This window comes from Lithobates pipiens, unplaced genomic scaffold (genome assembly GCF_037356315.1).
Source record: "Lithobates pipiens isolate NorthernLeopardFrog02 unplaced genomic scaffold, aLitPip1_a1.2 Scaffold_8, whole genome shotgun sequence".
Classification (NCBI taxonomy): domain Eukaryota; kingdom Metazoa; phylum Chordata; class Amphibia; order Anura; family Ranidae; genus Lithobates; species Lithobates pipiens.
In genome coordinates this window covers 519456857-519483258 of record NW_027507903.1, presented here as the reverse complement: position 1 = coordinate 519483258, position 26402 = coordinate 519456857, and the positions used below count along the sequence as shown (strand labels likewise).

The following is a 26402-nucleotide window of genomic DNA, read 5'->3' as shown; positions in this document are numbered from 1 at the left end:
CATGGTATGGCAGGCACATATCAGGAATATGAAGTGTTGGGGTAACAAACACTTTAAGTACAGGTAAGCTACAATATATTCAGTTTTTATTGTTGGATTTAGATAAACTTTAAATGCCCACAAAGCTTCTAGTAACCAGAGATGATGGGATCCAGACTGGTTTTGGGTCACGTACATTAAATTACAGTAGGACCAGTCTTTTTTTGATCAAGGGTGAACAAGGCATGCCTTTTTGCTCAAAATAAGATAGTTTCGACTCTCTACTGTTGTTGTTTCTATTACAAAATCCCAACATAAATAGTAAATGAGAAAAAAACATAGTTTGTTAATCCTTGCTGACATCCAATCTATTCAAATTACTTTTAACCACTTCTGACTCTTGTACCTTTGTACAGACCCAAGGAATTTTTTACATTTACACAATGGGCCTGTTAATTCTGAAATAACTTTGTCATTACTTGAGATAACAAAGGTGTCCGTTTATGAAGCAATGATCAGTGGAGATCCAGAGGATCGCCGCTGATCACAGCCCATAAACAGTATATAAACCAGAGATAATCGGGGGAGAAGTGTTTGAACTTGTTCTCCCGCCGATTATCTCCGCACATGGAGAATCCACATAGACTGACACAGTAACGGTCACTTTATGAAGCTGCGATCTCAGCGCTTCACTTGTGATCTGTGTCAGAATTCACACGCCCCGATTCACCAACTCAGAGGTGGAGAACCGGGGTAGTGAAGAGGGAATCGGGGGGATCTGAGGAGGAAAGAGGAAGATAATTAACTTCCTTATGCCTCGTTCAGACCCCCCAACACTGTAACCATGTCCCCCGTCAAATGTATGTGTATACATATATATACATATATATATATATAATGTGTATATGTATATATATATAATGTGTGTGTATATACATGTATATATAATGTCTGTGTGTGTATACATGTATATATTATGTAGGGGGACGCTTTATTTCACTAACATTAATCACACCGCGTGTCAGTGTATTGAGCTGTGATAATTTATCACTGCTTAATATATTGACATCTCTGTGTATCTGTGAATTTCTAGTACTGTAATCTCGTAAAGTCTCACGAGATTCCAGTATTAGCAGGGCCAGATTAACAGCATCATGGGCCTGGTGCTGAGGATTTTGGTGGGCCTTTTTACGGAAACAAAATGAAAATGCAAAAATGTTTTGCTAAAACAAATTAAATATACTCTCAACAGTAATATCAGCCGTGCAGCCTTTGAGCAGCAGCAACACCCCCAATACCACCTGCTATGCGGTCTCTCAACAGCAGCAACATAGGAGACCACATTTCCAAACTGCCATTCAGGGAGATCCCCCCCTTCCCCAAAAAAAAGAGGGGGGATGTAGTCTCGGGTTGATGGGGAAATAGGTGGCGGGGGGTGATTTTTCAGGCAAATGGCACTTGGCACTTAAAATCATCCTGACGCTATGCTTGATATGGCGTCGGGATGATCAAATTCCATTATTTCTATTACTACATTGTAATATATAGTGAAATAGTTCAACTCACCATGATGCATTATCAGTGGGAACCTGAGCTTGTCACTTCCCACCAGATGCAGTGTGTCGCTTGCCACCATTGCCTGCTGCCAGATGCCACCCGCAGCCTGCCACCAGATACAGTGTGCCACTTGCCATCAGCATGCCACCAGATACAGTGTGCCACTTGCCACCAGCAGCCTGTCACCAGATACAGTGTGCCACTGGCAGCCTGCCACCAGATACAGTGTGCCACTTGCCACCAGATACAGTGTGCCACCAGATACAGTGCCACTAGCAGCCTGCCACCAGATACAGTGTGCCACTTGCCACCAGCAACCTGACACCAGATACGGTGTGCCACTTGTCACAAGCAGCATGCCAGATAGTGTGCCACTTGCTACCAGCAGCATGCCACCAGATTAAAGCGGGATTCCACCCTAAAGTGGAACCTCCGCTGATCGGAACCCCCCCCCCTCCGGTGTCACAATTGACACCTTTCAGGGGGGAGGGGGGTGGAGATACCTGTCAAAGACAGGTATTTTCACCCACTTCCGGGCATAGACTCCCACGGGAGTCTATGCCATTTCCTGCCCTGCCGCGCTGTCTGCTGGGACACACACGGGTCCCAGTGACAGCGCGGAGATTTCCTATTGCGCGGCGCAGCTCGCGCATGCGCAGTAGGGAACCGGGAAGTGAAGCCGATTCGCTTTACTTCCTGATTCCCTCACCTCGAATGGCGGCGGCAGCAGCCGAGGCACGAGCGGTCGATCGGCCTCGGCATCGCTGGAACCCGGGACAGGTGAGTGTCCATTTATTAAAAGTCAGCAGCTGTAGTATTTATAGCTGCTGGCTTTTAATATTTTTTTTGGGGCGGAATCCCTCTTTAAGTGTGCCACTTGCCACCAGCAGTCTGCCACCAGATACAGTGTACCACTTGTCACAAGCAGCCTGCCACCAGATAGTGTGCCACTTGCCACCAGCAGCCTGCCACCAGCAGCATGCCACTTGCCACCAGCAACCTGCCACCAGATACGGTGTGCCACTTGTCACAAGCAGCATGCCAGATAGTGTGCCACTTGCTACCAGCAGCATGCCACCAGATACAGTGTGCCACTTGCCAACAGCAGCCTGCCACCAGTTACAGTGTGCCACTTGCCACAAGCAGCCTGCCACCAGTTACAGTGTGCCACTTGCCACAAGCAGCCTGCCACCAGTTACAGTGTGCCACTTGTCACAAGCAGCATGCCAGATATAGTGTGCCACTTGCCACAAGCAGCATGCCAGATACAGGGTGACACTTGCCACCAGCAGCATGTCACCAGATACAGTGTGCCACTTGCCACAAGCAGCCTTCCACCAGATACAGTGTGCCACTTGCCACAAGCCGCCTTCCACCAGATACAGTGTGCCACTTGCCACAAGCCGCCTTCCACCAGATACAGTGTGCCACTTGCCACAAGCAGCCTGCCACCAGATACAGTGTGCTACTTGCCATCAGCAGCCTGCCACCAGCAGCAGTGTACCACCAGATACAGTGTGCCACTTGCCACAAGCAGCATGCCAGATACAGTGTACCACTTGACACAAGCAACATGCCACCAGATACAGTGTGCCATTTGCCACAAGCAGCCTGCCATCAGATACAGTGTGCCACTTCCCACAAGCAGCATGCCAGATACAATGTGCCACTTGCCACCAGCAGAATGTCACCAGATACAGTGTGCCACTTACCACCAGCAGCCTGTCACCAGATACAGTGTGCCACTTGCCACCAGCAGTGTGCCACCAGATACAGTGTGCCACTTGCCACCAGCAGTGTGCCATCAGCAGCCTTCCACCAGCAGCAGTGTGCCACCAGCAGCCTTCCACAAGATAGTGTGCTACTTGCCATCAGCAGCCTGCCACCAGATACAGTGTGCCACTTGCCACCAGCATGCAACCAGATACAGTGTGCCACTCGCCACCCACAGCCTGTCACCAGATACAGTGTGCCACTTACCACCAGCAGCCTGCCACTGCCTCCAAGACTCTGCCCAGATGGATAGAAGAGACAGGGCCTGCATAGTCAATCAAATCCCTGGAGCCCCCACCCCTCCTGAGCTGGGATGGTATGGCTGTATGTATGTATGCCAGGAGTTTTGTTTAGACCAAGTTGTACAGGGTTGTGTGTGCAAGCTTTTGGGCTCACACTGGTGTGCTGCAGTTGGCTGCACTGCTCATGTATCTGCAGTTTTAGCTGCAGTCCTATTGATTTATATCAGGTTGCAGGTTTTTGCTGCATTTTCTGACAGTGCGCCAAAGATGCAGCATGCAGGAATTTTGGTGCGCTTTCAGAAAATGCAGAAAAAACAAACAACCTAATAGAAATCTATAGGACTGGGGGTAAAACGCAGGAAAACTGTGGATACACCAGCAATGGGCCAAAACACAGCAAATCAGTGTGAACCACCTAAAAGCACAAGGGACCACCAAGCACTGCCACAGGCTGATGACACAATTCTAAACACTTTGGCTGCAGTTATAACAGCTACTGCTGGTGAAAAAAGTTAAAAACGAGGGAAAGGGATATAAGAAACCAGTCACTGAGCTCACATGTGGACGGTCCTTGGAGGCTGATCACTCAGAGATATCCTGTTCACCTTCTATCTGCCGGTGTTTCCCACCCACACGGCTCCTTCACTGCACAGACTTCACAGAGGGGGAGGGGAAAGGCAGAGCCGACTCAGCCTCTCCCATTTGTGTAGGGGGGAACTGTGCACTGTGACATTGTAATAACCACAGTGAGCAAACACAGATGCAGCCAGACACCCCTACATTTACACACACTTCTCCTGTCCCATAGAAGTTTATGGACAGGAAAAAAAAATAAAAAATCGGGCTTATGCTGCTGGCTGGGTGGGCCTATTTTAAGGCAGGGGCCTGGAGCTGCAGCTCCATCAGCCCCTATGTTAATCCGGCCCTGAGTATTAGGGGCCGTTCTCCAGTGTTAGAAGCGTTTGTAGATCGCTTCACTCCTCCAAGGGTGAAGCGATCTACTCCGCTTCATATAGTGGCACACAGAGGAGAAAGATCTCCTATGTGAATGCCGGAGAATGAAGCAGTGAATAGATTTCACTGCTTCATAAAAGGACACCATAGTGACTTATACATTGTTTTTGTGGTGATAAATTGTTTACTTTTATTTTTTTTTGCAATATTGTCTTGAAAAAAATATTTTATTTTATAGTAACGTTTAGGCAAAACACATAACAAAATGAAAAAATAATATTTTGTTTTCTATTTTGAAAAGTGTTAGTTTTAAAAAAAAAAGTATTATTTTTTTTAATATTAGGTGAACCAATAGATGTCTTGAATAGTATCTGTGGTCCCACAGAGTACAATACAAATTCTGCATGTATAAAATGCTATGCGGTGTGGAGGGGTTGAGACAGCTACTATAGAACTTACCACATAAAGAACAATTTAAGAATGAAATTGAAAAAAAGGTCAAATATAATTAAAAGGTTTAAGGTTAATAAATAAAGTAAAAGTTTTTAAAATGAAAATCTGTACAAAAATACTAGTGCTATCTTCAAGCGGGGTAATCAATTTATAATTAGTTATGATTATAATATTTATACAGTATGCAAAGCACTGCACAAATCGATGACATTATATAAATACCTGTAATAAATAATAAATTAATAAATGTCCTATTTAAGAGGATCAAGAAGACGGCAGAAATTTGTGGTGTTAAAGAGGAAGTAAACCCTGATGAGTTTACTTCCTGCATAGTAGTCCATTATGTGTCACTTACCTGACACAGGAGCCAGCGAAGTCACCGCTGTCCCCTGTAGTCCGGAGCATCCATCTTCTCGGTGGATCTCGCTGCTCCGCCGCTGTCATTCGACAAAGCCGCGATGACGTCACTCCCGCACATGCGCACGGGAGCCGCCACTTGCGGCATATCTCCGTTGACCGCGGCGCGCTCAGTGCACCTGTGCGCCGCTGTCTACGGCACATGCGCTGTAGACAGCGGAGCCTGTCTTTCGGCAAATATCTCCTAAACCGTGTAGGTTTAGGAGATATTTCTTGGATCTACAGGTAAGCCTTAATCTAGGCTTACCTGTAGATCAAAGTTGGTTGTAAGGGTTTACAACCACTTTAATGCTGCTAGGTAGAAGTGATGCTTCAACTGGGAGATAATTGACCTTATTTATCAAATATTCTGAATGGAAAAACTGTCTTAAATTAGCTACTATAGGGAAATGCAGACTATCAGATATAAAGTTTCATCCTTAAATCAGATTTGAATCAGGCTCATAAAAGAAAGCACACTGCCAGAAATAGATATTCCCCTTTAGACAACTTGATAAGGAAAACCAGCTTTCTTATGAATTGGAGATGACCGCATTACATCCTAGCAGCTCCTCCTGACTTGTTCATTAAGCTGCCACCTTTCCTGCAGCACTGATCAGAGGAGGTAAGTAATACAGTGACACGAGTCCCCTGATCAGCATAGTGAGATCACAGCTGCTGGGGGCACACATGGCATAGGAAAGAGGGATATACATATACATCCACATGATGTATATTTGTCAGCGACTATGGATTTATGTCATGTATAGGACAGAGTGCATGTACACAAATTAAAAGACTTTCCTCCTTCTGTCATCAATAAGCAAGGATGGTGGGTATAATGAGAAATGATAGAAGGGGTAGTGTTAGCCTGTCTTGGATGCCAATAAAAGCAAGAATATAGGCAGTTTGCCAGAAAAATACTTTTATCATTGAGAAGTGTAAAAGAAAATAGAATGTTAGTTATTCCTGACAATGGGTATTGTGAATAATCTGAGAAGCGCACATACAGGCAGTGCAAAGATCAAGGGTATGATATGAAAAAATGCAGCATCCCATAGGAATCAACCAGGTTTCATCTTTTAACTCTTTAGATGAATTATTAAAAGATGTTAGCTGTAATATTGCATAGTGCTCTGTAGTTGGTTTTAGGGAATCCTCTGCCTGAGTTTAGCTGAGTTTAGAGAGCATTCAAACCCGGATTGAGAACAACAAAGGCTTCAGGGATCCCTGTAGTATTCTGCCTTCCATAATTGGCTTTCTGCCTTTCTGTGGAGAAAATTGAGTACTGTCCGTGATACTTTTTTCATTTGCACTAACATACAATGTTTCAGGACAAGCTTTCGGGGTATGTCCCCTTCTTCAAGGTCCAAGCAGTACTGATTCACAAATTGATAAGCAGAATGTTAAAAAAGAAAGAAAAAAAAAAACACATCTCTGAGGGAAAGGAGAGAGAGAGAAAAAAAAAAGAGAAAAACAAACACATACAAATCAATGGTAATAAAGATAGCATAAATAAATATGCATTTCTATGAGATGAAGAGGGTGGACAGGGTCACCTAAATCTATGCAGGGGCTTCCTGCTGCTAGCATTTAGGGACTACATAGGTACAATGCAATATTGCAAGCTCTTGGGTAAATACAGTGGAGTTGATATACTAAAGGCAAGTAAACTGTTCACTTTGCAAGGGAATTATCCCTAGAACTGATAGATACTGAGATGAAGCTTTGCTGACTTCCATCATTCAATCACGTGCAAGCAAAGAGTTTTTCTTTTTCTTGAATGTAATTGTGTATTCTTTACAAAGGGAAACCTTGTCATACTCACTAATTCCCGTGCAAAGTGTAACTTCCCCTGCAAAGTGAACAGCCTGTTTACCTTGTGAGTCAACTCCAGTGACTGGTATACATGGCATGGATACATACATAGTTACCACTTCTTTTCTGCAGCTACAGATACATGTGAGCACATATCACACCATAACTCATATAATTATATGTAGCACGTTTCAGAGTATACTATGATATATATATTTTTTTGTGAATATAATTTCTGGAGGAACAAGTTGGAAGAACACGGAGTGGAAGGAAGAAATCACAGACACTTGGGGTTACATAGTTAGTTAGTAAGGTTGAATAAAGACACCCCTCCATCCAGTTCAATCTGAGTGAGTGTGGGTGCATGTCCACGACCCATATACACTGTGTCTCATCAAGATGTCCATCTATTATTATTATTTATTTAAGGTACTCATATAGCACTGTAAATTTTTACACAGTGCTCCACACACACATTGGTCCCCACCCCCAAGGAGCCCACAATCCAAGGTCCCCAACCCACACCCATACACTAGGTACAATTTATTTTGGATAGAAGTCAATTAACCAATTAACCTACCAGCATGTCTTTGAAGTGTGGAAGGAAACCGGAGTACCCGAAGGAAACCCACACCGGCACAGGGAGAACATGCAAACTCCAGGCAGGTAGCATCATGGTTGGGATTTGAACCAGTGACCCCTTTTACTGCTAGGTGAGAGTGCTACCCACTACAACACCGTGCCGCCCAAAGTCTGTTATCAAGTTTTGTTTGACCCTCTGTCAGGGCTGGGCTTTTAGCCCTCTCTTCTCAGCACTCAAGTTGCTCAGCTGTTGGTTAATTGCTAGCATTCATCGTTCCACTGTGGCTCACCTGGTGATCATATCCTGCTTGTCACTCCAGCAGGGATGTGCGGTGAGGCCAGTGGCTGTTGAGGCACTGGCTAGCATCAGAGCCAGATACACACAGGTTACATACGCCGCGATCGTTAGAGCGAGAGCAATAATTCTAGCCAAGGCTTTAAGAGTCACCTCTTTTCTCCACCCCTACCCAGCTCTGAATAGCATTCCTTGGTTTCACCCCCCTACCTACCTCCCAGACCAGTACTGCCTTTTTTTTTTGGAGAATACAGAACCAAGAATAATTTTCTGGTGGTTCCATGTGTAATTTGTATGGAATTTGGTAATGCTCACAAGAAAAGTAGTAAAATAGATCCCCTGCAACCAGTAACAATAGAGCCCCCCGCCAGCATCAAAAGCTCCCACCCCAACAACAATGGACCACACGCAACAAAATTCGCCCCCAGCATCAACAGACTCCCTGGCAGCCAGCAACAATGGACCGCTCCCTCAACAGTAGATCTCTCCCAGCAACAGTTGACCCCCTGCAATATAAGACCCACCCCCAGCAAAAATAGGTCCCCCACCAGCAACAACAGACCTCCTCAGCAACAATAGATACCTAGTGCTGGAGGTGCATGAACTGTGTTCCCCCCACGTTCCTGCTGAAAAAAAGCCCTGATTCTAGCACTAGACGTCCTGTGTAACTCTAAACATGTAACCTGTAAAAAAATTTAAAGCGTCACCTATGGAGATTTTTAAATACTGAAGTTTGGCACCATTCCAGAAGTGTGCACATTTTTAAAGTGTGACATGCTAGGTGTCTATTTACTCAGCGTAACATAATTTTTCACATTATATACAAAAATTTCATTCATGAAACAGTTTTTTCCTCCCCCAAAAAAGTGTTTAAAAAATTGCTGTGCAAATACTGTGTGACATAAAAAGTTGCAACGGCCACCATTTTATTCCCTAGCGTGTCTGCTAAAACAATATAAATAATGTTTGGGGGTTCAGACTAATTTTCTAGCAAAAAAAATATGATTTTGACATGTAGGAGAGAAGTGTCAGCATTGGCCTGTGTGGCAAAGGGTTAAATACCATAAGTTAGTAATATACAAATAATTATTATATATTGTTTTTAAGGTTATTTACTATATTTTCAAAATCTGTACTCAAGCAAGTGGCTTAACGAACAAATTACTGAAGTTTGAACATATAACTTCCAACCAGTAATTTCACAGTAAATAGATAAATAATAAATTATTATGTTATAACATATAGCATATAAATATATGATTTAGCTTCAATATAACAGTACCTTTTCAAAGAATCATTTTCACAGAATCAGTGTGAGAAAAACATGGGATTGCGGGTAAATCTTATACTCATAAACACATGTTTTTTTTCTTGTAGGCTGGGCTGAAAGGGAGCATTTGGCTTTTAGACAAATCTATGACACTCCACTGCAGCATTTTTATTGGACTGCTAGGCTCCAAGCTGTTCATTGAGCTCAGTGCTTCTGACAAGAAGTGAGAGGCACTCTGAGCTCAACCTCCCAGTCTGCTGCAAACAGAGTTTGTCAGCTTGTATTTAAAGTGGCAGCTGTGAATTTAGCTTCTGACAGGCTGTGCAAGGAGCCCCATATCTCTGGAACCATAGGTCGTAGGAGCCCCAAACTTTTTACCAGTGGTAGGGTAGGACTTAGTCTCTGTGTCCCTAGGTCACCGAGCTACGATCCCTGAAGCTCAATTTTTTTTTCATGTTTATGGCAGGTGAGGCCCTGCCTCACCTGCCTCCCCTGACTGCACGCCCCTGCCCTCCAGCCTACGGCCAGTCCCTTCTGGCTATTTAAACTGCCTGGTTCATTTCTCCTATGCCTTCACCTTGGTCAAACATATCTGAAAACTCTCTGCTGTGTTCTTGTTGAAGACTTGCCTTGCTAACGTCCCTTCTGGTTCCTGATCCTGTCTGCTGCCTACTACGCTGATCTCTGGCTTCCTGATTTACTGGCTTGTTCTGACTACCCGCTTTGGCTACAGTACCCTACAATACCCGGCTATGACTTGACTATGTTTCCTTCTCGTATCATCTTGTACCATTTTTACCAGAAGAGTGGGGAACTGAGACCTTGTATCGATTATAGGGGTCTCAATTGCATCACGATTAAGAACGCCTATCCAATTATGTTGATTACGGAAATATTTGACTGCCTCAAGGGAGCAATGGTTTTCCTGAAGCTCGATCTGAGAGGGGCATACAGTCTCGTGAGGATCAAGGAGGGCGATGAATGGAAAACTGTGTTTAATACCAGGAAAGGAGCTGTTTGGTCTCTGCAACACTCCTGCGGTTTTTGAGGAATTCATCAACAAAATCCTCTGAGATATGTTGCAGCAATGTGTGGTGGTTTATCTCGACGATATTCTCATATATTCCAAATCCCTAGACAGCCACCACACAGATTTCTTCCATGTGCTACAGAAGCTGAGACTATAACCTGTATTGTAAGTTGAAGAAGTGTGAGTTCCATCGTGAACAGGTTAAATTTCTGGGTTATGTCATTTTTACTGCTGGTTTTTCGACTGACCCAAAGAAACTATCTGCAGTTCTACAGTGGCCTCGACCCATAGGTCTACGTCCCACAGAATTGGTCTCTGGATTCCATTAAAGCCTTTTGAGTATTTCAAGGCTGTCTTTGTTTCAGCTCCTGTGCTAGCACATCCTACGTTACCCTTCATTCTTAGGGTTGATGCATTGGAGACTGGAGTAGGAGCTCTTCTGTCTCAATGTCCTACCTCTGAGAGCGCTCTGCATCCTTGTGGCTATTTTTCTAAGAAATTGTCTCCTGCAGAGTGCAATTACGAGATTGGGGACAGAGAACTCTTAGCTATCATCTTAGCTCTTAAAGAATGGATCTCCTTGAAGGTACCACTGTGCCGGTCCTCATTTTGACTGACCATAAGAATCTCACATTCTTGTCTTCGGCTACACACTTATCTCCCAGGAGGAGAAAGAAGAATTACGTAGTCTCTTTCTTACCCGGTACTCAGAATGTAAGGGCTGACGCACTGTCGCAACAGTTTTCCTCCGCTTCCAAGATGGAGTCGGTTTCTGCTCCTGTGATACCTCTCGATCGTATTCTGGCCACTGTTCATACTAGTCTCACTTCACCTTTGGGTGACAGAATTCTTGCCACTCAGATCCATTCAACTGAGAAATCTGGTGACCGCTGCTTTGTCCCTGAGAATATCTGCACTACTTTGCTCCAGACTTACCATTTTCCCAAGGTAGCTGGCCACCCAGGGAAGAATCAACAAATTTGGGCTATTTCTCAGTAATTCTGGTACCCTAGTCTCTGTGCTTTTCATAGACGGTTTCATCTCAAACCTGGTGGCCCTCCGAATGGGAGGGGACGTTGAGAAGGGGGTATTGTCAGGGCTGGGCTCTTAGCCCTGCCTTCTCAGCACTCAGGTTCTTCAGCTGTCAGTTAACTGCCAGCACTCATTGTTCACCTGGTGATAATTTCCTGCTCGTCACTCCAGCCGACAGCCAGCCCCATCTGGCTATTTAAACTGCCTGGTTCATTTCTCCAGTGCCTTTGCCTTGGTCATACATATCTTGAATACTGCTTGGAGTATTGAATCCCCAGCAAAATGGTCTGTTAGCAGGCAGGTACCTCACAAATACTGCCAGCAGGGGCATTCGGTGGAAGATGGAGTGCTGCAGAGGTTGTCAGTGGCCTTTGAGGGCTCCTCCTAGTCTGTAGGGGGAATTACCTCCAGCTTGGGGCTTGGGTGCTGGATTGACCCTCTACAACACATGGAGGAATCCTTTCCTGGATGCACTGGAGAAAGTGTGAGGAGAGAGTCAGCATGTCCGGGAGATCTCCTGAGGATTCAGCCGAGTGGGCTAGTGAGTGGGAGAAATGGCGAGGAGTGTGGAAAAGTAGCCAGGTGGCCTAGAGAAAGGGGCAGCTGCAGCCAGGCAGTTTGGCAGTGTCTGAAGAGGTGGTGGTGGGATCAGTAGCCATGGGACACTGAATTTTTTTCTACACATCTAAAGGGGCCTCAGGTTCCTGCCTGCAAAGGGCCATTACTAAAAGTCTGACTGAGGGCTTTGTGTCAGATTAACCATCTGTGTGCCAGCTGACGTTCTGCAAGAAAGTTAGTGCTGGAGTAAGAGAAGGAGTGTAAAAAGACTGTACAAAGGAGAAGTTGTCCCTGAAGTTGTTTGAAGTCAAGTGGGCATCCCATAAACTCCCCAATCCCTAGCCACGTTTTATCTCCTCAATAAAATACAAAACAAAGCACTGGCTTGTTTTCTGACACAAGTGTGCCTGTGAAGGTTCGGTGTGCCTGGCTGTGCAGGGTGGGGGATACCATTTCACTTGCGGTAAATTTTCAAATTTTCAATTCAAATTTCATGCATGAAAAAAATGCTTCTTTATGCATCTGCATTACCATACTGCTATAATATGAATGTGTCCTTATAAAAAAAGTAATTTTTTAATAATCCTGAAAATAATTAAAGAAAAATCTAATTGTAAGTAGCATAGCTAAGGGCTTTGCCATATTTGGATTTTTTTTTCACAATCCTGCTAGAGCACAGTAAAAATATTCCCATGACTGAATTTGTTCTTAAAAAATAGTGAGTCTGAATTGCTACACAGGTGAATCTGTAATAGTCAGGAACATTTGGTGGATTGTCAGGAACAACTGTGGCGTTGAGCAATCAGTGGTAGTCATCAAGGGTCTCTTCAACTGATTAATTGTGAAAGTTGTAGAAGAGGTGATTTTCAGAAGCACAGTGAATACAGGACCAGCTTTATAACAGAACACTCAAGTGAGTGCAGTGGCAAGGACCCCCTAAGACAAAGAACATCCCTTTACAGACAGGGATAAGATCATGGGCAGAGGAAAAACAAATCAATGAATCAGTGTGTAGGAGATACAGTAAATGTTCCCTCCTTGTTGGTAGGGGGTAAATATAATAATCCGGAAAGGAAGAGAAATGAGGAGATGTAGACAGATAGCGTACATCATTGTTTGCTTTGCATGAGCTCTTGGCGTGACAAGTGAATGTGATTATGCTACTTATATTTTGATCTTGTCATGCTATAATCTGTATGTCTAATTAATTCTGAACGATCCAATTTATTACCAGAAAGGAAATGACAAAAAAAAAAAGAGATGGAGGCATCAGAATTGTAGACAAAAAGGTGTCACATGCTGAACAAAAATCTTTCTGTGACACCAAAGTGACTGACTTCCCTAAACAGGAGTTCTTATCACAATCTATTCACACAGATTAACCTATTTATTGATTGGTTTGCGCAAAAGTTATAGCGTTTACAAAATAGGGGATAGTTTTATGGCATTTTTATTAATAATTTTCTTTTACTAGTAATGGCGGCGATCAGCGATTTTTATAGTGACTGCAACATTATGGCAGACACATCGGACATTTTTGACACATTTTTGGGACCATTGTCATTTATACAGCAATCACTGCCATACAAATGCAGTGATATCTGTGTAAATGACACTATCAGTGAAGGGGTTAAGTGTTCCTAGGGGCGTGTTACTAACTGTTGGGGGCTGGGCTTTCTTTTAGTGAACACTGATCTCTGCTCCAATCACATGGAGCAGAGATCGGCGTCACTTGTTGCTAGGCAGAACTGGGAGATGCTGTTTACAATGGCATCTCCTAGTTCAGCCTCCCGGTGAGACGAACGCGGGTATGCCCGCGGCGATCGAGTCCACGGGACCCGCGACCGGACTCACGGGGGTCCCGACCGGCACACACTCGCGATGGTAGGGCAGCAAATTTAAAGGGATGTACAGGTACACCCATTTGCCTGCCCATGCCATCCTGCCGAAGTACATCGGCGTGCAACGGTCGGAAAGTGGTTAAAAAAACCCTGTCCATATGCAGTAAAATGCAGTAAGGTAATGCGTTGGCAAATCATTTATATATACAGTAGCCTTATATATACAGATTAACCTCTTCCAGCTGGCTGTATGTATATATGCGGCCTCTCGGTGGGTGGGCTTTAACGGCGAGAGGCAGTGTATATGCAGCCCTATGTAAAGATCTTTCTGTGCTGAGAGCATGCACCTTGCATCCTTTCAGCACAGTTACCAGTGGGTACGGGAAAGCTCCTGATGCATACAAGCAATCCAAAGGTTTCCGATAATGTGACAGCTGTGATAGTCAATCACAGCCGTCACATGATCGGAATGCCCACCTCTGCCTCCTGGCATTTAGAACTCCTTAAAGGGTGGGGAGGCAGCGGCGGGAAGGGGTGACCATACATTATAGGGTTCATTTACTACAGCTGGAGGGTGTGAAATCTGACGCAGGTCTGCTTAGAAACCAATCAGATTCCAGTTTTTTTTGTCAAAACTCAATTGAACAAGCCAATGTTAAAAGCTGATTGGCTGCCATGCACAGCTGCACCAGATTTTGCGCTCTCCAGTTTTAGCAAATAAATCTCATCATTCCTCCTCGTTTTTCTACAGACTTTTTTTCACAAAACATGCTGGGAAATGTTTCCAATTACAGCTAGAACATTGCAGATAAGGACAATAGGTTACCTAGTACACACTTTAACAAATTTGTCATACTTAAATGCAATTATCAGATATTGATCAGGGTATCAAATTGAGTCATAGAACACTGTATTGCTGCGTACACACGACCGGACTTTTCAACAGACTAGGTCCGATGGAATGAATCCGTCGGATATTATGATCATGTATGGGCTCCAGCGGAATTTTTTTCTTTCCGACGGACTCGAGTCCAGTCGAAAAATCAGTTCGTCTGTATGCTAGTCTGATGGACGAAAAACCAACGCTAGGGCAGCTATTGGCTATGAACTTCCTTATTTTAGTCCAGTTGAACATCATCACGTTCAAATCCATCGGACTTTGGTGTGCTTGTGTGTGGCCAAATCCGTTCATTCCGAAAGTCCGTCGGGAAGACCGTCGGACCTAGTGCATCGAAAAGTCTGGTCGTGTGTACGCGGCATCAGAATCTACCAGTATTGTTTTAGGGTTCCGCTATAAATTTAAAAATAAACATCCATGCTCTATCTTGATAGAATTAAGCAAGTGAGCAATATTAAGTGGAGTGTGGGGAATAATTATGTCACTGAACTGTGACTTTTACCTGGTTTGTGTATGTGTTATATGAATTGCATTATATGTCAACACAGTGCAAAGAGCAATGATGTCCTTACAAAATGACCATCTTTCAGCTTGTTCAGGACAAGGACCTCAAAGAAACAATGATGTTATTTCAGGTTAGTAGATAGGCCTTGCTCTTTGCCTTTTTACCAAAAGCCCCTTGACATTGGTATCAACATTGTTTGATGGTGATCTTGTCAATATGAATTAAACCAGATTTATAAAAGTCCTGCCTTTGATGCCTGTCAGTATGACACCGTGGAGCCACCTTGTTACAATCTGCTGAATATGCTATTATCCAACATCCTTGGATGAAAGCAGACACGAAAGGTCTATGACCTCAGAGATCATAACATGTCACTGTACCGCTCATAGTAGTTTATCCTATGACATTGCAGAAGTCCATGTAGCAGTTCAAAGCATGGAGAGGTTCTACAGCAATTTATGAATTCACCATTTGGTGACCTATATGCATTAATTCCTTGGCATTTAACATTCTTGCCTTTGTTTAGCAATTAAAAAGACAGGTCACCCCATTTTAGAGGACCTCGGTGGAGCGCAATAGAAATCCATAGTCTGAACACATGCTTATTGCTCTTATGCCTCAATGATAATATGACATTTCTAAATGTAATGCACCAAAATCAGCTACACCTCATTGACACATTACGTTCACATTGATCTGTCTAATAAGCCTCTAAAAAGAAATCTATAAAGATAATAAATCATGTTACTGCTCATTCATTTTCCTTCATAGTCAAAGTTTTTTAATGTAACTAAAGAAGTAACTGAATCCATACTAGAGATAAGACAATAATCTGCAGTAACAGGTTTAATTGAAGCTGCACACCCCACCCCCAGCTTTACATTGTGTCTATGTCTATACTGTGTCTGTGTGTGGGAGGGTATAGATATACAAGGCTGATGATACTGCTCAGACTGCAATGTACACATTTCTGCACACCTAACTATTCTAGCAACAGTTCCTTTAAAATATATTGGAAGCAACAATAGAAAGTAAACAAACAGAAAAAAAGCAACTTAGGAAGTTAGTACAATGTCAGACAACTCAGATTTGTAAGTATATGAATTTAAAAATGTTGCTAAAAAGAAATTGAATTAAAAATGTACACTAAAGTTGAAAGATGGTGGTCTTTGAGTCATTCCTGAATCCCACCCCCAGCTTTACATTGTGTCTATGTCTATTCCGTGTCTGTGTGTGGGAGGGTATAAATATACAAGGCTGATGATACTGCTCAGACTGCAATGTACACATTTCTGCACACCTAACTATTCTAGCAACAGTTCCTTTAAAATATATTGGAAGCAACAATAGAAAGTAAAGAAGCAACAGAAAAAGCAACTTAGGAATTTAGTACAATGTCAGACAGCTTAGAATCTTTAAGTATTGGAATTTAAAAATGTTGCTAAAAAGGAAATTGAATTAAAAATATACACTAAAGTTGAAAGATGGTGGTCTTTGAGTCATTCCTGAATCCCAACTTCTCTGAAGGAGGTGTTCTCACTAAGTGCCTCCCAGACAACCAAATTTGGTAGCAGAAGTGCTATTTCATAGGACACCCTAGACACAACAGGCATGAAAAGAACCATTTTACTGGCAAATTGCAAAGTGGTAACAGTCTGTGAAAAACACTACGCTTTTGTAACTCTTACTGAATGAAACTGGTGGAGTCGTTATTGACACTGAATTAACTCAGTAAATACACCTACTACACAAATTTGTATTTCTTTACATACAACCTAATGAAAATCCAACTAATAGTAAGAGGCTCAAAAGCAGAAAGCCACATTTCAGAGATCATGACACCCTTTTATATCCTGTAAGGGTACTAGTTCATCTGACCTACCTACTTGGTTTTTATTCATTGCACAGATTTTGCCCTTGATCAGTTTTATTTCATCTGCTTTAAACTGATCCCCAGAATATGTTATACATTTATTAAAATCACCTCTAACAATACTTTTCATCTTCCCACTAACCAGTGTTAGATAGGACTTTTAGTCCCACAACATCACTCCTGCAGCTGTAGGACAAAGAATAGTATACAGATACATTGCAAAAGTTTGCGCAGACTATAAAGAAAAATGGTGCATCTTACCGCCCAGCCACTCAGATGAAATATTCTGCAGCAAAGTGAAAGGGATACAAAAGAAAGTTACCAGCAAGTCACTGCAAGCCAGAGAACAGATAAAGATGTTAGTGGCTGTTCTCATTGCCTTCTTCCTGATAATGATGTAGACCACAAGGCTGTTGCCAAACAAAGCTAAGATGAAGATAATGATATATAGAACCAAAAAGATGACCTTGGCATTGAGGGGCAGCTCTGGGATATAAACCAGTGGCTTGAGTCCATAGGCTGCAATGAACTCCAGTCTGCTCATATTGTGCTCTTTCAGCAGTTGGTTGAAGGCTTCTGGAGTGATGTTGAGTCTTCTGTCCATGGTGCTGAAGTTCCTGGCTGAGACTACTCTTAACAATGCCACAAGTCCACCAGCTTACCCAGTCAGTCTCACATGGCTGGTCTGAAACCCATGTGACCACAATCCAGAAGTACAACAGCAAAGACCTTAAAGGTTGAAGTAGCATAGTAACTGAGTATTGTCAGTCACCAATCCATCACTTGTCAGCTGCTTTAAGTGGTCCATGAAGAAGGCACTTTTTTTTATAGAGCTGTTCCACCAGTATGACATAGCTCATAGTTTTTCACAGTGCTATCCAAAGAGTGATGGATTGCATGTCTCTTCTTCCTACAGGGCAATGTTACTCGTGTTTCTCTCCTCCTCTTCAGGACTGGGAATGATAATTTCCCCTCCTTCTTTTTCCTCTTTTTAATGCCTTGCAGCAGCCCATCAAACGGTGTCTGTGTTGCGGTGCATGCCAGAGAAGCATACAGTGGCTCACAGAAGACTGAGCATCTGGTTGCAGCATTGCTGCTTATATGTATAACAGGCTCCTTCTTGCTGTCAGGCTGATTGCAAGCCTATGATTAAAATCTTGCTTTATGTGACCAGAGGTCCTGTGTACTTTCTGCTCAGTAAATATGAGAATGAAATGGATGGGGGAAGAGCAGGTAAATATATGAAAAGGAAATGAAAGGTAGTCTGAATTTATAGTTTATAACATAAAATATAAATATTCCCTGGGTGCTAGCCTCAACGCTGTCCTCCATCAGCTCATAAGAATGTGATTGATTCAAGCAGGCTTGATCTGTGAATGTGACACTAAACCTCTGGCAGCATAGGAGCATTAAAATAACTGGCTTTGGGAAAACCCCAGAACAAGTGGGCAGAGGTTATCTATAGAAATAAAAAAGTACAGCAGGGCTAAAATAAGAACTAAAATAATACTGTATAAGACAAGAACCATTTCTTTCAAAATGCTTTAACTATTTTCATGTAACTTAACAAATACATTTCAATGTTTCTAAGTCTGCAGCTTTCATCAAAATAATACCTGGTGATCCTGCCATGAAAATCTTTCTTTAGGCATTTCCTAATATAGTATGACAATGCTCTTCCCATTTATCTCAGCTGTGCACACAGGATTCCAATGAAGAGCAGCGATTGTTCCAGTACAAATTATGTTGCCCTAGTCCACTATTATCACCATTAGTGATGAGCTTAATGTGTTTGGGTTTGGGATAATGGGCATTCAGCAAAAAAAAAAAAAAAAAAATGTTATTAAAATTGTGAATCCTGAAAAACAATATTGGCAATTTGTAATGCTAATAGGCAAGGGAGTGTCAAACAAATGCCAAAAAAAACAAAAACACAGCAAATTCATGTCAGACCCATCAGGTCTGATATGAGTTTAAGGTAGTACCCTATGCAAAAAACAAAAAAGTAGTACACCCCCCCCCCCCCCCACAAAAAAAGCTGGCATCCTAGAAACCACTATCATGCTGTGAATGACAGCACAGCCTTTAATGGTTGCCAGCATACCAGAAGTTGCCAGGGTCCCGGCAACTACTGAAGCTTTGCTATCATTTGCAGTGAGAAAATCGGCTAAAGAGAATCACTGTGGTACATTTACTTCATGGAACATTATTTTTTGGATATTTTTCTTACATCAAAGGGCATTGCTAATATTATTTTTTGCTTAATAAAGGACTTTATGCATTGTGTTGTGTGTTTATTCAGGGCATCCTAGCAACTCATATCTTGTTGCCTGCTGATAAACTTCGAATTTATAAACAAGCTGGAAGGCATCCCCGGGTGTCCTCAGTGACCAAATATGGCTGAGCCACACAGTGTAATTGGTTACTAGGCTGTAAGCAGTAGCTAGCATCCTAGCAACCAAATACGCTGTGCGGTCTGCCCATATTTGATCAATTATGTCAGCCAATAATTCACAGCCCCATTGTTTACATTAAGCTGCTGAATAGAAAATTACCTGGCCAGCAGTGAATGGGACTAGGGCTGCATGATTGGTTGCTAGCAAAGCAGCAGTTGCCAGCATCCTAGCAACCAAGAACAAGAAACTGGAAGAAAGAGAAAGGTCTCGTGTCACCAGTGATGCACCTCCATCCCTATAATATACAACATAAATGGAAAAAACTTGCCATGGGACTTAACATGAGGTGGGCACCACTAAGCCAATAAAAGCAGCAAATACAGTATATAATTATTTGGTAACAGTAGTACATGAATTGATATCACCAGAAAAAGCCAATTCATACAGAGTACCTATAAATAGGTAAGGTATAAAAAGTGGTACATTTGTGTATAAACAATCATATGACATACAGACATCAGATGTACCCGACATGTTTCGCGAGTCCCAGCTCGCTCTTCCGGGGTAGATGCGTATGAATTGTACCTAAGGTGAAAGGATACAGATAAACATGTGTAGCATGATGGTGGTGTTTTTAGGCAGAGGGTAAGAGAAGCCTAAATGGGTAAAGGTCCCATACTCACCATTACACATAGCCGAACTAGTGGGTGTGCAGCCTCTAAACAGCGGAAGCAGGTCTCTCGCCAGGGAGCTGAGGAGGCGGAGCAAGAAAGAACCCCACACAGGGTCGATTGGAGGGAAAGCATCGCACGGACAGAAAATGTATATCCTTATTGGTCTCACTATGTCCATAGTATGTATTGACTGTAAAAATAAAGGTGTATGTCAGATAATCTGGAGTAGTTAGTCAAATACAAGTATAAAAACAAAATAGATGCAGCGCTAATAACAACACATAATTGAATTACGTGATAAATTAATTTGTGAATAATGAATACAGTTAATTAACCACAAAAGGAAAAAAAAAGAAGAAAAAGAAAAAAATGTGATCAAAAAAAAGAAAAAAGAAAACGAGTCCCATTAGAATCAATGGTGAAAAAATGTATATAAAGTTTCCACGCAATAAGTGAGTAATAATGTTCTCCGTGATCTATCTTCAAACAGCATGCAATGTGCGTCCTCTTCACCACAAATAATGTATAGATTGCCTGCTTACCAGAGGGCGATGACTGCCAAAAGAACAGTCTCGTCTAGCGTTTGGGAAATAGGTCTCCCGCAACCCTTTAGATGTTCATAGAGCCTCCGTATGTAACACTCAATACCGGGAAACAAAAGAGACTCCCATAGTGTGATACCGTAAAATCAATAAGTTTTTAATAAAGATAAAGTTTGCACTCACAAATTAGTAGTCATCAAATCTCGGTCTCGCCAAAACAATCGCTCTACTCCTTGTTCCTGTATCCATCCACCGTCTTGCGGCTACCGTGATGACGTCACCGTCAAGGCCCTTCCCTACGCGTTTCGTCAGCAAACGGACGTCGTCTGGGGATTGGCAAGTGTAATGACATAGAAAGATTGATATTTAAATATAGGACTAGAGACAGGAATGGCGCAGACAAGGAGACTGTAGGGGGATGTGATGAAGAGATACCAGAGACTAGCATACGTGAAAATGAAAGAGTGAAGGGGAAGGGGAAAAGGAAAGAAAAATAAGGAGGAATATAAGTGCAATTATAGGAAAAAGCCTGTGTGATTAAAGACAGACTGCAGGTGAGTGCTTGCAGGGAACCATGTAAGAAAAACAAATGAATATACCTAAGTGAAGTAAGTGTATAAATGCATAAGTAGTAGGTCCCAGCAGAAAACCTACACATCGGTGCCATGTGTATGCGCCAGCCATTCGTTGTCTGCAATTTTCGCAGCGTCATTATGGCTGTACACACTGTGCCATCTGGATGACCTATAGGAATGTCTGCATATCCGCACCTCCGGATGATGGTGGGTGCTTCTTGCGCTCACACGCCAGTCATCCACACATGGCGTTGGGGCGAAGCCTCTTGAACCCTTCCGGGGTATAACCTGGAGGTTGGGCACTACATGGATCCTTTTGTTGCTCCCTCTTCAGTGAATACACATGCTTGTGGAGGCTTCCTGCTGGGACCTACTACTCATGCATTTATACACTTACTTCACTTAAGCATATTCATTTTTTTTTTCTTGGGTAAAGGTAGGAATCAGGTAGGAGCCAACCAGGTAGGAGCGAGAGAGCTGTGCTGTGCTGAGCCTTGCTGTGACAAGCTGTGCAGTGCAAGAGAGAGAGTGGATTGCTGTGCTGAACACTGGAACCAGGAGGCTGACACAAACGGGAACATCCAGAATAGCTTTCTGAATCACCACCGCCTCTGCTACCTTTGCTGTACTGCTGCATAAGGGGCATACAGAGAACTTGCTGCCATCCAAGGACTGCCTAAAGAGGAATCCAGTAAGTATATATATAACATAGGGCCACTAGTACTCCAGAATGCTGACTTGACCCTGCCCCTGTTGCTGAATAGTATTCTAGTCTTTATTCCCCCAACTGTTACCTTCAAGCTTGTCCCACTTTCTGCACTGCTGCAATAAAAGAATCTACTGAGTTCAATTTTACACAAGACTGCTGTTGAATGCCACCCTCTTATTCATCATCTCCATCATTCTGGGTGTCAACAGTTTAAAGAGCCCCAACATAGCCAGCAGAAGTTCAGCATTGTCTGAGTCACTTCATTACTGAGGGCAGAACTGAGTTGCTTCTACTCTTTATGATTCTCTTTGGTCCCTTTGGTCACTTGAGGAGTAACCTCTCATGCGGAGAGCTACTGTTTATGCTCCTAATATTTCAGTGTGTCAGGAACCTTGAATCAGACTGAGACAGAAGTGCAGTAAAAATCACACTTTTTAATAAATATGGTAAAATGGTACAAACAGAACAAACATAGTCAAAACATAGCCAGGGCTTGGTAACCAAAGCGGTTAGTCCGTACAAGCCAGTGAAACAGGAATCCAGAGATCAGCATTGTAGAGGCATTAAACAGGATCAGGAACCAGAAGGGAAGTCGGCCAGGCAAAAGTCTGTATGAGGAAAACACAGCAGAGTGTATCCAGATATGTTGACCAGACGAAGGCACAGGAGATCTGATCCAGGCAGTTTAAATAACCAGCAGGGCTAGATGACGAGCAGGAAATGAAGACCAGTTGAGTCACTGTGGAATGAAGAGTACTGGCAATTAACCAATGGCTGAGCACAGAGCTCTGAGAAGGAAGGGTTGAGCCCAGCCCTGACACAGAGTAAGATGGGTTTACTCTAGCGTGCTTTGTTGAGTGCACTGAACCTGTTACTGTTGTGTTTATATGCTCTGATTTTGATGTACAAATCTGTTTTGTTGTACTTGTGACTTTTATGTGCCAATATAGTCTGTTTATCTTGTTTAACGAGTGATGTGTATAATTCTTGAACATCTGCCATGTTTTCCCAGACAAGGTATTCTGGTGGTGTCAGCAAGTGCGAGGCCTTGCCTAGGGCTAGAGAGAGCAGAGGACCCAAAATTACCAGTGCTCCTGCACAGGTAGCTCTAAATATGTATTAGTTGCATTTCTTTTTTTCTTATTTTTTTAGGCTTTTTCCCCTGTATTTTCACCAGTATGATCTGTATTAGAATGCCTCTACTCTGAATGAAGGAGCAACAGGGACACCTTTGGACAGCAGCGTTGTTAATCTGAGGGTAGGGTAGTGTTAGCTATACAAACAGATTTAAATACACTAACAAATTGAGGTCAAACTGCAGCTAACACTTTATAATCAGTTATAGCAAATGTTTTTTATTTCTTTTGGGATAAAGGTTTTACATAAATAAATAAAAGCTGATCGTTGTAAGCATCCCTGTCAGTGGTAAATGGTTTGTCTCAACCCTCTAACTACACACTACATGATACATCTGCAGTACTGCTTGTTCTGTTGAAACAGCAGACTTATTTGGCTGGATCACCAGGTGAAAATATAGGAAAGAAAACCTGAAAAAAAAAACAAATGCAGCCACCACATCTAAGCATTTGAAAGCTGCAATATAATAAATTTTTGTTTCTGGTCTTAACACCACTTTAATGTAATAGGTACTATTATTACATGTAATAAATTCTTACAGTTATAAGAATATAACTCCATAAGACGCACCTGACCATAAGATGCACCTAGGTTTTAGAGCAGGAAAACAAGAGGAAAAATAATCTGAACCAAATAGTGTAACAAAATATTTACCAGTGCCCATGAAATGCAGCCTGACCTGTGCCAATAAAATGCAGCCTGACCTGTGCCAATAAAATGCAACTCGACCTGTGCCAATAAAATGCAGCCCAACCTGTGCCAATAAAATGCAGCCCGACCTGTGCCATTATTGCAGCCTGACCTGTGCCATTATTGCAGCCTAATCTGTGCCATTATTGCAGCCCCATCTGTGCCATTATTGCAGCCCGACCTGTGCCATTATTGCAGCCTGACCTGTACCATTATTGCAGCCTAATCTGTGCCATTATTGCAGCCCCATTATTGCAGCCTAATCTGTGCCATTATTGCAGCCCCATCTGTGCCATTATTGCAGCCCGACCTGTGCCATTATTGCAGCCTGACCTGTACCATTATTGCAGCCTAATCTGCGCCATTATTGCAGCCCCATCTGTGCAATTATTGCAGCACGACGTGTTCCATTATTGCAGCCCAACCTGTACCATTATAGCAGCCCGACCTGTGCCATTATTGCAGCCTTACCATTGGCATCGACAAGCCGGGAGATTTCCCGGTGCTCGCGGGGGCTTGGGATGTCTTTCCTCCACTCTCCTGCCTCTCTTTGGGTACTAACGTGGCGTCGGCAGGCGTTTTCCGGCGGTGGGGGGGGGGGGGGGGGCGGTGCCTGATGTACATTCGGACCATAAGATGCAGAGACATTTTCCCCCATATTTTTTGGGGGGAAAAGTGTGTCTTATAGTGCAAAAAATACGGTACACACACACCAACAAACATATCATTACTGCTGGTTCTATAATATAACCACAATAATGGTGATGTCATTTTTAGTATTTTCAGAAAAGCGTGCTGCATTATTTATGCATTCACCTGCAAAATCTTATTACATTCTGAAGCTTGTATGCAGAATGTAGGAAAACATATTCCAGAGACTTGGAGTTTGCTGATATGAAGCTGTCACAATGATCATAGTTTGCGCTGCATACTGAACAGTGATGCTACTGGGACAATATACTATTGGTAAATGTATTTAAAAAATATGACGCTTTTACCGTCTTAATTGTCTAGCTATATTTTTGTAAATTCCTGTGCTCCTTTACAACAGCAATATGCTAAATTTTTTGTCAGCTAAATTGCAATTGCTAGCCATGTTCTTGAAACCACAGCTGTTGCCCCTTGGCAAAAGTAAACAGTTAGTAAATGGTAGTCTCTTCTTGCATGAAATAAGTTGTTTGCTATTGAAGGAGAAACATCTCGGACAAAAAATCCCAGACACAATAGTCTCGATAAACCTTATTGTCCAGAGGGTGTCTCACGGTATTCAGCAGGAAGATGCTGACATAAGGGATGCTGCTAACATAGGGGACGCTGTCTACAACAGCCTTTCTTAACCTTTTTAACACAGAGGAACCTTTGAAATAGTTCTCTGGTCTCAAGGGAACCCCTTCTAAAAGTTAGAAATCTACAACTCATGATACATTAGTGTGATGGTCAGTGGGAAGAATGGTCCTTACACTTGGGGTCACTGGCAAGAATTACCTCCTTACGGGTAGCTAAAAAGATCAATGGTGTGAGTGGGAACTTATCTGAGAGGCAAAAATGCCCAATGCTGAAGGAACTCCTAGCAACCTCTGCAGGAACCCTGGTTGAGAATCACTGGTCTAGAATAACACTGAACCTCAAGTAGTGCAGCTTGGGGCTCATAACACTTTGCTTTTGCTAAGGAAGCAAAAACAAAATCAAACATTTCTTTAGAAATCACTCCTAGGGCAGCACAGGTTGACACATACACTCACCAGCCACTTTATTAGGAACACCTGTTCAATTGCTTGGTAACACAAATTGCTAATCAGCCAATCACATGGCAGCAACTCAATGCATTTAGGCATCTAAATGTGGTGAAGATAACTTGCTAAAGTTAAAACCGAGCATCAGAGTGGGGAAGAAAGGGAATTTTAACCACTTGACAACTGGGCACTTAAACCCCCTTCCTAACCAGACAAATTTTCAGCTTTTGGTGCTCTCACACTTTGAATGACAATTACTCAGTCATGCAACACTGTACCCATATGAAATGTTTGTCCTTTTTTCACACAAGAGCATTCTTTTGGTGGCATTTAATCACTGCTGGGATTTTTTATTTTTTGTGCTATAAATGAAAAAAGACCGAAAATGTTGTAGAAAAATAAATAAATTTTCCTTTGTTTCTGTTATAACATTTTGCAAATTAAGAATTTTTCTTCAGAAATTTTGGCCAAATTTTATACTGCTACATATCTTTGGTAAAAATAATCCAAATCAGTGTATATTATTTGTTCTATGTGAAAGTTCTAGAGTCCACAAGCGATAGTGCCAATCACTGAAAATCGATCACACCTGATGTACTGACAGCCTAGCTAATTTCTTGAGACCCTAACAAGCCAGGACAGTACAAATCAGTGATGGTGAACCTTGGCACCCCAGATGTTTTGAAACTACATTTCCCATAATGCTCAAGTACACTGCAGCGTGCATGAGCATCATGGAAAAGGTAGTTCCAAAAAATCTGGGGTGCCAAGGTTTGCCATCACTGGTACAAATTCCCCACAAATGCCCCCTTTTTGGAAAGTAGACCTTCCAAGGTATTTAGAAAGAGGCATGGTGAGTTTTTTGAACTTGTTATTTTTTCCCACAATTC

At 42.7% G+C, this 26402-nt stretch overlaps 1 protein-coding gene across 1 annotated transcript in view; it reads right to left on the bottom strand.

Moving 5' to 3' along the window:
- Positions 1 to 18342, bottom strand: part of LOC143960661 (pyroglutamylated RF-amide peptide receptor-like) — a 218575-nt gene extending 200233 nt beyond the window's left edge. The window contains exon 1 of the mRNA XM_077469454.1: positions 17318 to 18342. Within this exon, the coding sequence (XP_077325580.1) occupies positions 17318 to 17660 (343 nt within the window). The 5' untranslated portion in view covers positions 17661 to 18342. The remainder of the gene's footprint in view (positions 1 to 17317) is intronic.
- Between the last annotated feature and the right edge of the window lie 8060 nt (positions 18343 to 26402).